The sequence below is a fragment of the Camelus dromedarius genome, chromosome 36, assembly GCF_036321535.1.
Source record: "Camelus dromedarius isolate mCamDro1 chromosome 36, mCamDro1.pat, whole genome shotgun sequence".
In the NCBI taxonomy this organism is placed as follows: Eukaryota; Metazoa; Chordata; class Mammalia; order Artiodactyla; family Camelidae; genus Camelus; species Camelus dromedarius.
In genome coordinates this window covers 11,805,290-11,820,077 of record NC_087471.1, presented here as the reverse complement: position 1 = coordinate 11,820,077, position 14,788 = coordinate 11,805,290, and the positions used below count along the sequence as shown (strand labels likewise).

Genomic DNA, 14,788 nt, shown 5'->3' with positions numbered 1-14,788 from the left:
GGCTGAGAATGGACTATATAGTCAACACTGTAATTCTGTAGCACTGGGAAGCCTGAGGTAGGGATGTCATCGCTGGTAATGCATTTGTACTGAAGTTTGGCTATTTAGATAACTGACTCTCAATAGATCGTCACTGAGAAATTGTTTGAAGCCTCAAAAAACTTGTTTTATACTGTTAGGAAGTCTCATTTTAAAATAATGAGACTCAAATAAGCTTTGGTAAAGAATGCTAGAAAACCCAAGCTTCAATGATTCTTCTGTGATTGGTAATATTTTCATGACTCAAATATATGACATAAGGAGTCATTCTGGTTCCACAGATTTCACTGCAGTAAACGTTCTAAGATTCACAGCTTAACTTTAAACCGGTAAAACAGCTCCTAAAATTCGTATAATCCACCTTCACTTCAGCAAGCAGATGATGATCTTGCTCTTCTAATATTTGCCCACTTCACTGAAAAATAGTGATTAGAAAAAGAAGCAGATGAAATAGTCACCTGTTAAGTGTATACTAACAAGCAGCACTGGTGAAAAGACATTTGGGCAAGACGATGTTGAGAGAGACCTGAACCAAACCCGGCAGCCGGACTCACCCTTGCCAGAGCAGCTCGTCGTTCGCCAGGTCCTGCCAAACACAGGAGGCCAAGCAGAGGTCCGTAGCATTCAGGTAGGACAAGATGGTAAAGCTCAGCTCGGGAGGCAGCATTTCCAAATTAATGAACCCTTCCTGTTCTTTAGATTTCCTTGTCTTCAGAAGATGATATATATCAATGCCGCCCTGGACCTGTTTGCGATGACTGGTGCTGGAAACGCTGCTGGCCGCCATCCTCCTGCTCTGCTCTCTGCTGAGGTAGCCTTGCTCTCCGTAGCTTTCCTGCTGTAGCTGCTGGTTTCTGGCCACTCTCCACAGCCCCTGACCCATCTGCAAGCCTGGGACAGAGCCAGAAGAAAGAAGGCGCCGTTAAAACAGACATCCGCCTTTCCCTGTGGCAGGTCAGGTCTGACCTGCAGCATTCACTTATCAGGACGGACATCCTTCACTACAGCAGGTTAAGTGGAGCAGCATGTTACACAGACTAGCTGGACCATCGGAAGTCTAAAACTCGGACAGAGAGATATTTGGTTTGAGTACCACCTTTACCCCAGTTTGCTAACCACTTTTAAAGCCCCCAGGTGACATAATCATTTTTCACAGGGTAAGATTTAAAAGTTACTGACATCCTAAAGACTCTTACAAATTATAATTATGTGGACTTATGGGCCAGTATTAAATACAACTCTGATCAGAGCACAGGACTTCACTTAAAAGACCTCTACACCCTGCTTTTTATCACAACTCAGGCTGAGCTAAGCTAGCCCCTTTTAACCAAATTCCCAGATGTGTGGCAGCTGTGAAACAGGCTTTTCATTTAATTCTTGCCAGTCTGCTCTTAAGTTGCAGGCTGTAATAAAATGTAACGTAGGCCCTGAAGTCTAATTCAGAAACCTTATAAATTAGACACCTAGAACTCCATGATACAGAGCTCAGTAGTGACTACTCGATTTTGCTGCTGCTTTAAGTAAAAATCATTATTTAGATGAATTTTCCAGTTCTTCTCCACATAGCCCTACAGATTCAGGAGGTACCTGGGGAAAGGCTGGAGGAGAGGCTGTGTTCCAGTCTCTTCCACCTCCACTTGACCTCCAACCTGAGCAGCTCCACATTTATCTGCTACAATGTTGGACTTCCTCATGTACAAATATTTAGAAAACCACTGGCCAAGACTTCCTATTTGATCTTGGCTTTGAAAACAAGTAACTTTTCCTGGGCAAATAAATTCATTAAAAAAGATGAAATCAGGAAGAACTTTTAACTAATACAAATAATCATTTTCATGATCTCTTTTCCAAACAAATAGTCTTGTTTTAAAAATCTAAATTGACTACTAATACGCATGTGGTTTTAAAATTCGGAGGAAAGAACTGATTTTCATATAAAATCATTAAAATAAAATTCATAGGATGACCTAAACTTAAAATATGGTTTTGTCGTATCTGGCTGTTTACAAAAGGGAGTAACCATTAAAGAAATAAAAAAGCAATTCCTCCCTAGATGCACTGGTGCCAGAAATTCTGCAAATAGCTAGAAATGATTTGAAATTGAGTAGAATTTTAAAGAATGTCAAAGATTATGTTTTCATATTTTAAAAGGCAGGTGTATTTACTGAATTATTGGCTATTACTTGGATAATGGCCACTGTAACAGGCTACTTGTTGATCAAAACAGAAAAAACAGTCCAGGATAATTTTTCATGCTTCCTCCTTACTGTGAGCTGCTTGGAAATCCAACAGCTTAAGCTATAAAGGGATGGGGGGGGCACAAAGAGAAGAAATATATTAATAATTTTTAAATGTGGGAAAATCTGTTTTTGCTAAGAAACCACAAAAGATTCCCACCTATGACATATTTCAGCATACCTGTAGCAGTTCGTGAAGTAGTGGTTAAATTTTCATAATGAAATTCTTATTTTCTATTAGAATGACTGAAATCCCAAACTGACACCACCAAATGCTGACAAGGATGTAAGAATTCAAAATGGTAGTTACTTTGGAAGACAGTTTGACAGTTTCTTAGAAAAATAAACATGTTTTTACTGTATGATCCAGCCCTCATGCTCCTTGGTACCTACCCAAATAAGTTGAAAACTTATGTCCACACAAAAACCTGCCCGTGAACCTGCAGCTTTAGTCATAATTACCAAAACTTGAAAGCAACCAAGTTGTCCTTCATTAGGAGAAGGTATAAATTTACTGTGGTACGTCCAGACAATGGAGTATTTAATGCTAAAAAGGAACAAGCTATCAAACCATGAAAAGACATGGAGGAAATTTAAATGCATGCTACTGAGTGAAAGAAGCTGATCAGAAAGGGCTACATGAAATGTGATTCCAATTATATGTCATTCTGGAAAAGGCAAAACTACAGAGTAAAAATTAACACAGAAAAAAAATACAGAACACCAACAAAAATTGGTAAGGAGTTTTACGTTTGCTTAATGTTTAAATATGCCACATCACATGACAACGTAAATACGATTTAATTTTGACACAAATCTTTAACATTTAAGACTCATAAAGAAAGGTGTTTTTATCATGGCTATTTCTTTGTTTATCTTAGCAAGAAAATATCTAGAAATTGAATTGATTGCTAAGCTCATCCAGTACTTGTTGTCATTTTAGATAATTATACTTTCCTTTGGGATTTGCACCACTAATGGTAAATACTGAAACATGGAAACTATGATGGCTGAAGTCTCAAGATTCGAGGCATTTAACATCAGTGTATATGCACTTCCCTTGCAACATCTTTTTAGTGGCATATGGTCAGGCAGCTGCTGCTCCTCTCAGGGATGTTGCTAGGGAACAGAGTCAGGGTGATTTCCCTGGGCTCTGGACTTTAACAGGGACCGCTTAAGTGGAGCACTGGCTAATGTGATTCAGATAGCATCCAGCGGGTAGAAAGAAGTAAAGCTGGCAGCTGGTTCTTGGGATTAAAAAAAAAAAAAAAAGGGATGGGGAGGGTGCGGGTTTGAGGCTCATATGCACATAATTTGAACAAAGAAAACTGCATTTTCTATTCTTCTACTGCTAAATGACACTGCAAATTGCCCTTGTGGGACGCTTCTCTTTAAAGCAGTTCTTGATTCGGGGCAAGAACAGATTAGGATAAACCACTTGAGAAGGATGAATATCGTAAGTTTAGCCCTTAGAAAAAGGAAAGGAAGTCTGCAGTGTCCCATCCCACTCCCAATGTTCCTTAAGGCAGCAGTGGTGTGGGATGTGGGCAGAACGGCCAGAAAAGTGATAAAACTCTTCAAAGGACACGAGACCCACTGCAGAAGTTGTGAAGCAAGTCATGGAGGAAGCACGGTGCTGTGGCCTCTGAAGTTGAACACACTGAAGTTCAAGTCCTGACTCCGCTGGTCACCACTTACAGCACCTGGGGGATTTACTGACTATTCTGAGCTTTGACTTCTTCACAGCTAGGGTGACAATTTGCATATTACGAAATAATATATACACCTCAAAGAGCTGTTGTATTAAATGAGATACTGCATACAAAGTTCACTCCACAGTTAATGATAATATGTTAGCTAGTTTGTTTTGACGAAACAATATTCTCATAGAGTGAAAATAATCAGCACTTTAGTAAAACTTACTCGATGATACTTCAATTATCTTGACGCTCTTCCTGCCGAAGAGACACAATTTTTCATCTCCTTTAGTTATTTGTCATTCATGCCAATTATTCAGTCATAAAAAATGAGCTACATAATGAAATCACTGAATATGCAAAGAGTTTTGAATTGAAAAAAACACAAAGTTTTGTATTTTCAATAAAGTTTGTTGTAAATAAGGACAGTAATGGATTACAATCCATCACATACAAAAAGAATCCATGTGTGTATCTACACTGATAATAAATACATATATAAAGAAGAAAGGAGAGTTCTTCCTTACAGGAAAATGTTGACTCATAAAGACAGAAGGGATAACAGAGTTAGAAAAATCATCCTTTTACAATCATCACAGAAAAAACAATTCAGGCAAGAATTATCAGTGGGTGCTCAATCTAGAGTTTGATAATAGAAGATTTACAGAGTCTCAAGGTATCTCCCCACATATTACTCATTAATTACAAAAAGAAATTCGGAAATTAGATATCACTTAACCAAATGTTCAAACGTAACATTCACCAGTAAGAGACAAATGGACATCACGTGCCTCTGGAAGTGGTGCCCTGAGGAAGACACAACATCAGTGACACAGGATTCCAGCCAAAAATGTGTAACTGGAATCTAATCATGAGGAGTAACAGAGAAAGCCAAACGGAGTCTGTAGATGAATTGTTTTTTTCAAAATCGCCAATTCTGTGAAGCTAAAGAAAGGAGCCATTCCGGAATGAAGGAGACTAAAAGCCATGACATCTAAATGCAGTATGTGGACTGGCCCTTATACTGGGGGGAAAAAGAGCTATAAAGCAACATTATTGGGATAATTGAAAAGCTAGACATACAGGCTGAGGACTGGATTGAAACACTGTTCCAGTGTGAACTTTTCTGAATTTGATAACTGCACAGAGGCTTTGTCAGAGTACATTCTTGTTCATGGAAACACACTGAAGTATTAAGGCAGAATGTACACAACCTCATCTCAAATGGTTCTGAAAACCAGAAACATCCATCTCTGTATAGAAAGTATGATACAGTGTGGCAAAATGTTTAACATTGGTGAATCTGGGTAAAAGGTACACACTAGTGATTTTTACTAATCTTACAAACTTTCTGTAAACAGAAATCTCCTGGTTGAGGAATCCAAGCATGTGAATTTGAAAATAAGTGTCTGAGTTTGATGTGCACTAAGTTTAAGAATTACTGTCCTACATGCTTAGTGTCCCCAGACTGAAAACCATCACTAAGGAGCTAAGTGCTCAGCACTGCAGTTTAAGAGTAGGAGATCTTTGTCAAAGCAAACCTCAAAATACTCAGTAAAAATTATTTTTGACAGTTTTGATAGAAATATTTATTTTAAAGGGTGGAGAAAATTTTTTTAAAGAAAGTAGGAGAAAAATACCCCTTGTGCAGATTTAAGGCTTGGAATTCCCAGATGTGTCCCTCCTTTCATACATAATATTATGTATACAATATTGTTTACATAATATTTAATAACATAAACATTAAACAATATTATTTTATACTATAAACCACTATTTAATACTAACTCTATGCCAAACACTGTTGAAGTTAATTAATATGTTAATTATCCCATTTTAATCCTCACAACAACCTTAATGGGTTGATATTACTCTAAGTTTATAGCTAAGGAAATAGTGACCCAGAGAGGTTAAACAACTTTGCACAAGGTCTCAGAGCTGGCGAATGGAAATTTTCGGATTCAAACTCAGGTCTGTCTCTCTGAGCTCCAAGCTTTTATTCTTGACACCAAACCTTATGCCCAGAACCATCGGAATCCACAGATGGCAAAGGCAGTCTCCTGTTTCCCCATCACTAGCTCCTCTCATCTCTTTCACCCCCGTCATTGCTTCTCATCTCCTCTGTTGCTCCTGCTGCAACTTCTCTTGCGGGCTACTGTTCATGTGGAAAGCACACAGGCTTCGATGTGAAAAAAAAGATCTGGTTCAAACTCTGGCACAGAATCTGATTAGCCTGCAGTCTGTGGTCCTCATTATCCCCGTCAGAAAATAACAGCGAATAACTCTTCTCCCCTGGGGCTTAGAGGGGTTACCACTAAGAGGATCTAACCTACAGGTAATCTACCACAGCTAGTTCTGCAGTTCCCACTCAACCCCCTTTAGATGATAAGCCTTATTTTGGGTCCCCCATTTCAGAGTACACCTGATTATTCTAAATCTAATTATCTGAGTAGCTATAATCCTCATTCTAAATTTCATTAATTTAGGATCTGTGAATTTGGAGAGATGTCATTTACCTTTGCTAGGAGAAAAAATAACAACTAGTAAACGTACAAAGTTAGAAGAAACCAAGTTTCCTTAGATTGACACACTTTGTTTGGCAAATAATGTCAAGTATTTAGTCATCAGTCAGTAATAACACAGACACATTTTTTGCAGCTAAATACGACCGTCAACTTTAATCACTATTGTATGTTTCTAGAGATGAAAACTTCAAGACTTCGTGGGAAGATTCAACATGTCAGAGGTCCTTCCGGCAGTATTACAAAATGTATCTGTTGATTAACAAGAAGAAACTTCCTCTATAGATCTTTATGACATCTTCACATCCCCAGGAAATCGAATTATAAAGAGCTTGGAGAATAGCATGTTAATTTCTCAGATCTTTGAAATCAACGTTACAATTGTTGAAATTTGCATTTTTAAGCATATCTCTTGATTATAAAACACGAATTACTCAAACACATGTTCATTAAGACAATAACAACTTTGGAACTCATCTATCATATTGTGCTTTATTGTTGTTTATTAAAAGAAATAAAAATTAAGGTACATACATAGACAGTCCTTGCCTCAGATAACACCTGCTCACTACTGGATAACAGTTCCACGGGACTGTGCACAGCAAGACCACCGTTCTCCTATGCACACGCTTCAGTTAACATGGTACCATGTAAAGCAAGAACTGCCTGTAAGTACTAAGATGGGGAACTGGCTCAGCACAATAGGCTACATGGAAAAATCCAGTACCAAACACAGTGCCTTAGACCTAAGAAGTACTCAGAAAATATCTGTTGACTGGGTGAATGGTAAACAATGAGAAAAAACTGAATTAGATAAACCTTGACCTTAACTTCACATCTTTCAAAAATTTTCTCAAAATAGATCATAGACTTAAGTGCTAAGCATAAAATGATAAAACTCTTAGAAAATACAAAGCAGGAAGTCTTAGAGATCTAGGTCTAGGAAAAGAGTTCATCAAAGTCATGATACCTAAGAATAAAAACTGATAAAGCAGACCTCAATAACATTAAAAACTTTTGCTCTTTGAAAGCTCATGTGAAGAAGACAAAAACATAAGCTACAGACTAAGAAAATATTTGCAAACCACATATCTGACAAAGGACTAGTACCTAGAATATATAAATAATTCTCAAACTCAACAGTAGAAAAAATCAAACAATGCAATTAAAAAATGAACATAAGACACAAACAGGTATTTTGCCAAAGAGGATGTACAAATGACCCAGAAGCACGTGACAGACGTTCAGCTTCACCACCCGGGAGGGAGGGAGGTGTAGTTATACAACAGCAGCATGAGGGATCCCAGTGGTGTTTGAACTGTTCAGTGTCTTGACTGTGATGCTGGATGTGTGAACTTGTGCAGAATTTCATCCATGCAGATACACGTGTCAGTAAAAAAAAAAGGGGGGGGGCGGAATTCTGAACAAGACAGGTGCAGTGGATTAATGTCAACAACCTGGTTGTGATAGTATATTGTGCTTTTGCAGTATGTTACCACCCAGGGAAACTAGACAAACCACAAGAGATCTCTCAGTAAATTTCTTGCAAATGCATATGTATCTACAATTAACTCAAAAAAGGGGGAAGGGGCAGAGTATTGTACACTTGAAATGGGTGAATTTTATGGTATGTAAATGATACCTCAATAAAGTGCTTTCAAGAATTAAAGGCCCTGATATAAATACTCTAAAGAGGGTGACGAAGGACACAGCAAGTCTAGTGTCATTTGACAAACAGTAATTATTTTAGATTCAAGAAAATCCAACTATTAAAAATCTATCACCTTTGAATCATCTCTGACTTCATGGAATTTCCTATAAAGATCAAAGAAGACAGAATCAAGGACTAAATCCTTAAAGATACAAATTCTATAAAAATGCTTGACTATTTACCCAGGATGTATCAATAATTGAGTATAAAATGCAAAAGGTATAAATGCCTCTTACATGGTCTCATAAAAAAAATAGCATAAATGCAAAATATATCAAATAAAATTGGTTTAATTACTCATTAAAAATCCAAGTACATAAACTAATGTGATTTAATTTGGATTGCTTCAAATAATTTTACAATATGTCTAAGAATAATGATCTAATTTGTTAAAAATATCTTAAATACCACAGTAAGCTGTTTAAATCTCCTACTTATATATTCTTATTTCTATTAAAATGACAGCAACATTAATAATAGTACTTTAATTACACACTGACTGAATAATTTAGGAGAGACTTTTTAAATCTAAATATTTAGGTCTTTTGGTTTTTAAAATTAATTTCTAGTTTTATTATGCTGAGATTAGAGAATGTGGGCTATATGATGTCTGCTTGAGAGAAATGTGTAGGTTTTCTTGACACTGCTACTCTGGAGGGTGAATCTAAAATTGGAGTTTCAAGTACACCACATGTTGTGTTACCTTATTAGATATTTCAGACAAGGTTTCTGACCCTCGGCAGCCTAAAAAATGGGGGAATCACTCCTATTACACAGGACTGCTATGAGCCTTCATGAAGATAGCATATTTTAACTGGTAAAGCAGTGTCTCTGTCCTGACTCACTCACTTCTTTCTAATACAAAAATCTAAGGGATGGCTACACTTCTCCGACATGATTTTGGATGTAGTTTTCTCATTTTTAAAAAAGGAAATACAGTTGTAGTCGACATGAATCTGTTGTAACTAGCACAAAGGCACTTCCCCTCAGAGAGCAGAACAGATTAGATTAATTACCAAGAACTCTATCAAGTTCATTATTAACACTTATGAGAATAATACTTTTCTATTTACTTCCAGTAGATGGCTACATTTCTTAAAGAGATGGAATTGTTTTTTGACTGATGGTACTTGCAATATCTTGTTCTCTTTTCAAGAGTCAGGTATGTCCACAAAAGAATGATAGAGATTACTTTATTAATGGCTGTTGGTACATCTAATATAAAATTATCTGTAAAATATATTAAGTAGCTTTAATCAAAACATTCCTATGCAGCAAGTTAAACATCAAATGAAGTACTATTCTATGAGAACATACCGCACTACTGCTTTCAGTAATTCAATGGCACTGAGCACTCACATAGCACATGCTGTGGAAAAGACTATATGTAATAAAGAATGGTTTAGGGGTGGGTGTAGCTCAGTGGTAGAGCACATGGTTAGCATGCACCTGGGACCTCCATTAAAACAAACAAACGTATAAGTTAAAAAAAAAAAAAGAATGGTTCATACACCAATTAGGTGGGTGGATGACACGCAGCAGATGACCAGAAGAGCACAAAGCAGTCTGAAGGTCTCAAAAAAGCATCCTGCTTTACACGCTTTTGTTTGAAGCAAACTGATCCCACAAAGCCTCTTCCTGAGCAAGCAGTGTCAAGTCACTGGTTACTGATGAGTGACATGAATAAGCTAAATTAAATACTCAGTATGAATGGTTACTTTTCTTCAGTATTTCTTAAGTGTCTAAACAGCAGAATTTATGAATAAGAAATTTCCCCTCTCAGATAAAGATCTAACATGTACCAAGAGCGTTATCTCTAAAGTGCAAATTCTATTAAGACTTAAATATGAGGCAGTTCACTCATTTATATTTTCTTAGAAATTTTCAATTGTTTTCCAACTAGAAAGTAACAACTAGATTTTTGATTACTTTAGGTTTTAAAAAAAACATCAAGTGTTATCCTGTGATATCATTCAGTGGCACAAGAGCATGGGACATTCTGTGAGAAAATACTTTCTATGAGACACTTATAATCAAATTGGCAGCCCAGCATTTATTTCTCGACTTCCAAGAGAACAGACCACCAAAGTCGTTTAGAACAGACTGAGCAGAGGGGGGACGAAAAGAAAAGAAAAGAAAAAACCTGATAACCAATCACACTTCTAACACTGAAAGGCCAACAACCGTAGAGAAATGGAGGAAGGGTAAGTCCACAAGGAGGTCTTTCTGAGGAGAAAGGGGAAATAGCTAAGTACTAAGAGGTCACAGGGTACATTAAACACATAAAAAAAAACCCTACTCATTAAATTTAAAGATCTGGTCCTGCAAGAGCAGTTTTTGTTACTAAGAGGCATACCATTTGTAGGGTGTTTTTTTTTTTAATTCAAAAAGATTTACAATATTACTTTGTTTCCTGAAGGTTTTTTCCTGTTCTTTAATTTGATTTTACAACGAGTGGTACCAAATGGCATCTAAACAAATGTAAAAATTAAGATGTGTTATTTGAAATGTAACCAGAAAGTGGAGAATTTGGGGCTTATTTAATTTCACTTCTTTAATTTCTTCAGTTTCTTTAGCAAGAAATGTTCCACCATCTGCTTTAACTTTAAAATAAAATAATCAGACTTCTCACCAGCATTGTTTTTAATCGTGCTGGTTCTCTGACTTCACTCCTTACTCAGTCCAACTGTAATCAGTAGCGGCCACAGCAGCATATCCCAACCCCCCTCCTCGGGGCCACCACGCTCCGTGCCCACCAACCACAGTGGCCATTCCTACGAGGGCTGTGGAATTAAAAAACAAAACAGAAACTGTACTTCTCACTGAATTGCTTTTATACAAATCAGACAAGGTACTAAAATAAAATAAATATTGATGGCAGCCCAAAATGGGAGGAAAGTCAATAATGAGATGAGAAAACAGCTAGCAATGAAAAGAGACTGACACTTGATTCAGGCTCCTTCTGTAACTAGTTGGGAGTATTGGGCAAGTCACTTACATTTCAAACCCCCAGTTTCCTCACTCGGAAAACAAGGATTTTAAACTTGATCCCTAAAAGTCTCTTTTAGCTATAAAACTCTTCAATTCTATAAAAATGAGAAAATCCTAAAAATTAACCTAAAATGGAGAGGTGATGGAGATGGATGTGTGCATTAAGCATCTCTTTTCCCCCATGTTCGTGGCTTCCACAAATCACTACTCAGCATGAGCAGACGAGGCTCTCCCAGCCTGGCTCACTGGCTGAAATCTTGTTCCTTTTTTCAAATAGCTTATGAAACCTTCTGCAATCTGCTCTTGAAAAATACAAATTGCTGATCACAGGGCTCAGCTCCCCAAACGTGCTGCCTAAACTTAAAACCACATCTCTTTTCTCATCTCTACATCACAGAAAGCACTTGCCCCAAATCGAATATCAAACTTATTCAAGAAAGGATGTTTTAGTTTACTGTAGAATCAACATCAATAAATGTCAGAAAAGCAAAATGTTGAAGAAAAAATAAAGAAATGGGGAACATAAATTTCTAGAAGTAGATTGTTTTACATTAAAAATAATTCAATGAAAAGGTAATACAAGTTAGATGTACATTTCACAGACTTCATATTAATGATTTTGACACATTATCACAGGTCAGCCAGAGGACTATCCAGTTTCCAAATCTGAATCAAAACGTAGGGAAAAAAACAAGAGTTGTACACAGCAGCTGGGTAAGTAACGAACTATAAAACTGTAAATTTGAATGACTAATTTCAGTGCGCTGTGATCAAAGAAAAGATAATTTCTTGGTACTTCAATGTTTTTATACTGTGAAATAAGGAAAATGACTATCTTTTCATCTATGTAAAAGCACAATAAACACACAAAACATTCAGTATTAAACTGATCACATGTATAATAAATTATGATATATGCTTTAGCTTATTTAGTTATTAGCATAAGATGTTTTGTGGATGGAAGTATTTCAATGGGGTTATTTCCAAAAGGACCTGTTTAAAATTTGGCAGATGTTGAAGGGGCCCAAACTACGTTAGCTAAGTGGCCGTAACCTACTATAAATGAAGTACATGAACCTGATACGAAGCACCAACTTAAAAGCCAAATTAACAACAATTTGAGAATGGACACAGGCTGGTGTTAAGCACCCGAGATATAAAAGATAAACTTGAATAATACTTTATGAAGGATTTACAACATCTTTCAAACCTGGAAGAAGCACAGGCAATTTTTACAGTGGGTCACAGCCAAAACAGTGTCACAGTAAACCCGAAAGCCTGTACCTTTCGTTTCCAATAAGCTGATTAGATTCACTGTCTAAAGCTGCGATGGTGATGTGCGTCTAGGTCACGCTGAGAGAAGGTGGTACCTGCCATCTGATAATGCTTACAAACACACAAGACCCATTTCTGTTCTCAGACACATCTTTCCCACCCCTATTTGCTCTGCTCCCAACATAGACTGCCACATTCTTTCTTCACCAGAAAGGCTTACCTGTAACTTTTCTTAACTCCTTTACACCTTACAAGCTATCTCTGCTTGTGTTTATTTTCAGACAATTTCAGCCATAAGAAATAGCAGTAAGTAAGGAACACACAACCTCCAGCTGTGATATGCTTTGCCCCTGGAGATACTAAAACACAAACCTTCCTCTCACACACATCATCCCTCAAGCAAAGCGTCCCAAGAAAAATAATAAGCTTTTCTTCAGGTAATTAGTAGGGAGAAAAAGACAAAAACAAACAAACAAACAAAAACCCCAAAAAACAAACCAAAAACCTTCCAAGAAAGATAATCCTTGTGTAAGTTTGTCTATTTCATTATAATCAGGCGTTTCTCTTGGATATATTTTTGCTCAGTTATTCCTACCCCTATCAGCCTGGGTATCTGTGTTAGGCAGCCTCTACGATGGCTCCCAAAGACCCCTGCATCCTGGGATTCACGCCCTTGTGTAATCCTCTCCACAATGATTCTGAGTTGGATTTTCCTGGCTCACTTCTGACAATACAATATGGCAGCAGGGATGGGAATGCCACTTTTGAGATTAGGTTATAAAGACTACAGAGAGTCTTGGGTGCTGTTAGACTGCTCACTCCAGGGAACGCCAGCTGCCATACTGCATCCAGCGTCTCAGACAAACTGTCAAGATAACTGGATAAAAATGGCAAGTTTCCTACTCAACCTAAAAAACAGAATAAAATTTACTTTTCATTCTGATACCTGCTCAATTTTGTAAACCATTTTCTTAGGAGGGGAATCCCTCCTATCTCAGGAATATGGTTATGAAACTCCAAACATTAAAAGAAAAAAAAAAAAAGAAAAGCTGAAATGGAAAACATAAATTAGCATCACTTAGCAGTAATAAAGGTCGTGATATATTGATCTGGAGAGAAATATCTAGGATCCTTGAAAATAAAAATTCCACCTGGTAAACCAAGTAGATTCAATTATTATTAGATATATAAAGAGCTTAAAAATAAACAAAATACTTACATGATTGGGGATGGGGATCTATTTGTGATTTCATCCAACGACATTTAATTGCGCACCCACCACGTAAGAAACTAGAGGCCAGTCCCACAGAAACAAACAAGTGACGACAGATTAAGAATTTGCTAAATTATAACCAACGTTTAACAGCTGAAGCAACTGGCAATCCACCCTGACCTTAACTGTATGTATTTGCATTCATATTCCTGGAAAGTACGGTAAAGAACCGAAAACGGTGCCCATGCACCCAAAACAAACAAAACAAACAAAAAGCACCCCACTACTGGAAAAGCAACATCTGGGCTGGAAGAAAGCCCTGCTGGCTGTTTCCCGGTTTTACTTCAGAACGAAGCCGAGTCACACCTGGGGTCTCCAGCCGACCCACACCCCAGTGGCCTAGGAACGCAAGGAACACACCTACTCCCGCCTCCTGACGCGCGTCCCTCATTTTCATAAGCCATCACCGCTGTCACTCAAGATGCTTTGCACTGTCATTGGTCCCAAAGTCTGGCTGGTTGGCAAGTTTCTGCCAACTGGCAAGCACCGGCTTGTCTCTATGTCCGAGAAGAAAAGTAGGGGTGTAGGGGGAGGACAGGCAAGAGCTCTGAAATACCGAGAGCGGCGTGCGTACCTGAGCGACCTGCGATTCCCACCGCCGCCGCGACGACTCGGCCTCTGGGCGGGGGCTTTTAGCCAAAAAGAAATGGCTCAGCCGGGAACGGGTGCCCAGGCCATGGAGAAGCCGGTTCCCACTTTACTGGTTCACGCCGGCGGAGGAGACGGCGGGAAGAAGCTCAGACAGAGCTCCGAACCCCTCGGAACTCCGCACGCCTGAGGCTGCCGCTGCCGGAGCCGCGGAGTTTTTGACGTTTCCTATTGTTGCCGGAAGTGACGCTAGGGTTCGAAGCCTCCAGGAAGAAGTATTTTCATCTCCCTGGCCCCCGATTCGCCACAGCGCCCCTGTTTCTCACTTCTCAGTCCGATCCTCGCAGAGCCTCAAAATTGGACAGACCTCGAATCTGCACAGTGGGATCGGACTGGCCGCCGGGAAGGCCCTCGGCAGGGTCAGTCTCCCCTGGGGTCTGGACAAACGTGCTGTG

The 14,788-nt window shown here is 38.4% G+C and overlaps 1 protein-coding gene across 2 annotated transcripts in view; it reads right to left on the bottom strand.

The window, feature by feature from the left end:
* The window catches only part of FBXO8 (F-box protein 8), a 34,760-nt gene extending 20,191 nt beyond the window's left edge, over nucleotides 1–14,569 (bottom strand). Inside the window, exons 1-2 of one of the 2 annotated variants that reach the window (XM_010995069.3) lie at nucleotides 14,320–14,569; nucleotides 594–930 (exon numbers count right to left, since the gene is read on the bottom strand). In XM_010995069.3, the coding sequence (XP_010993371.2) occupies nucleotides 594–922 (329 nt within the window). In that variant the 5' untranslated portion in view covers nucleotides 923–930; nucleotides 14,320–14,569. Of the gene's footprint in view, nucleotides 1–593; nucleotides 931–13,691; nucleotides 14,252–14,319 lie in introns of those variants that run through there. The other variant, XM_010995060.3, reaches the window with a different exon arrangement.
* Between the last annotated feature and the right edge of the window lie 219 nt (nucleotides 14,570–14,788).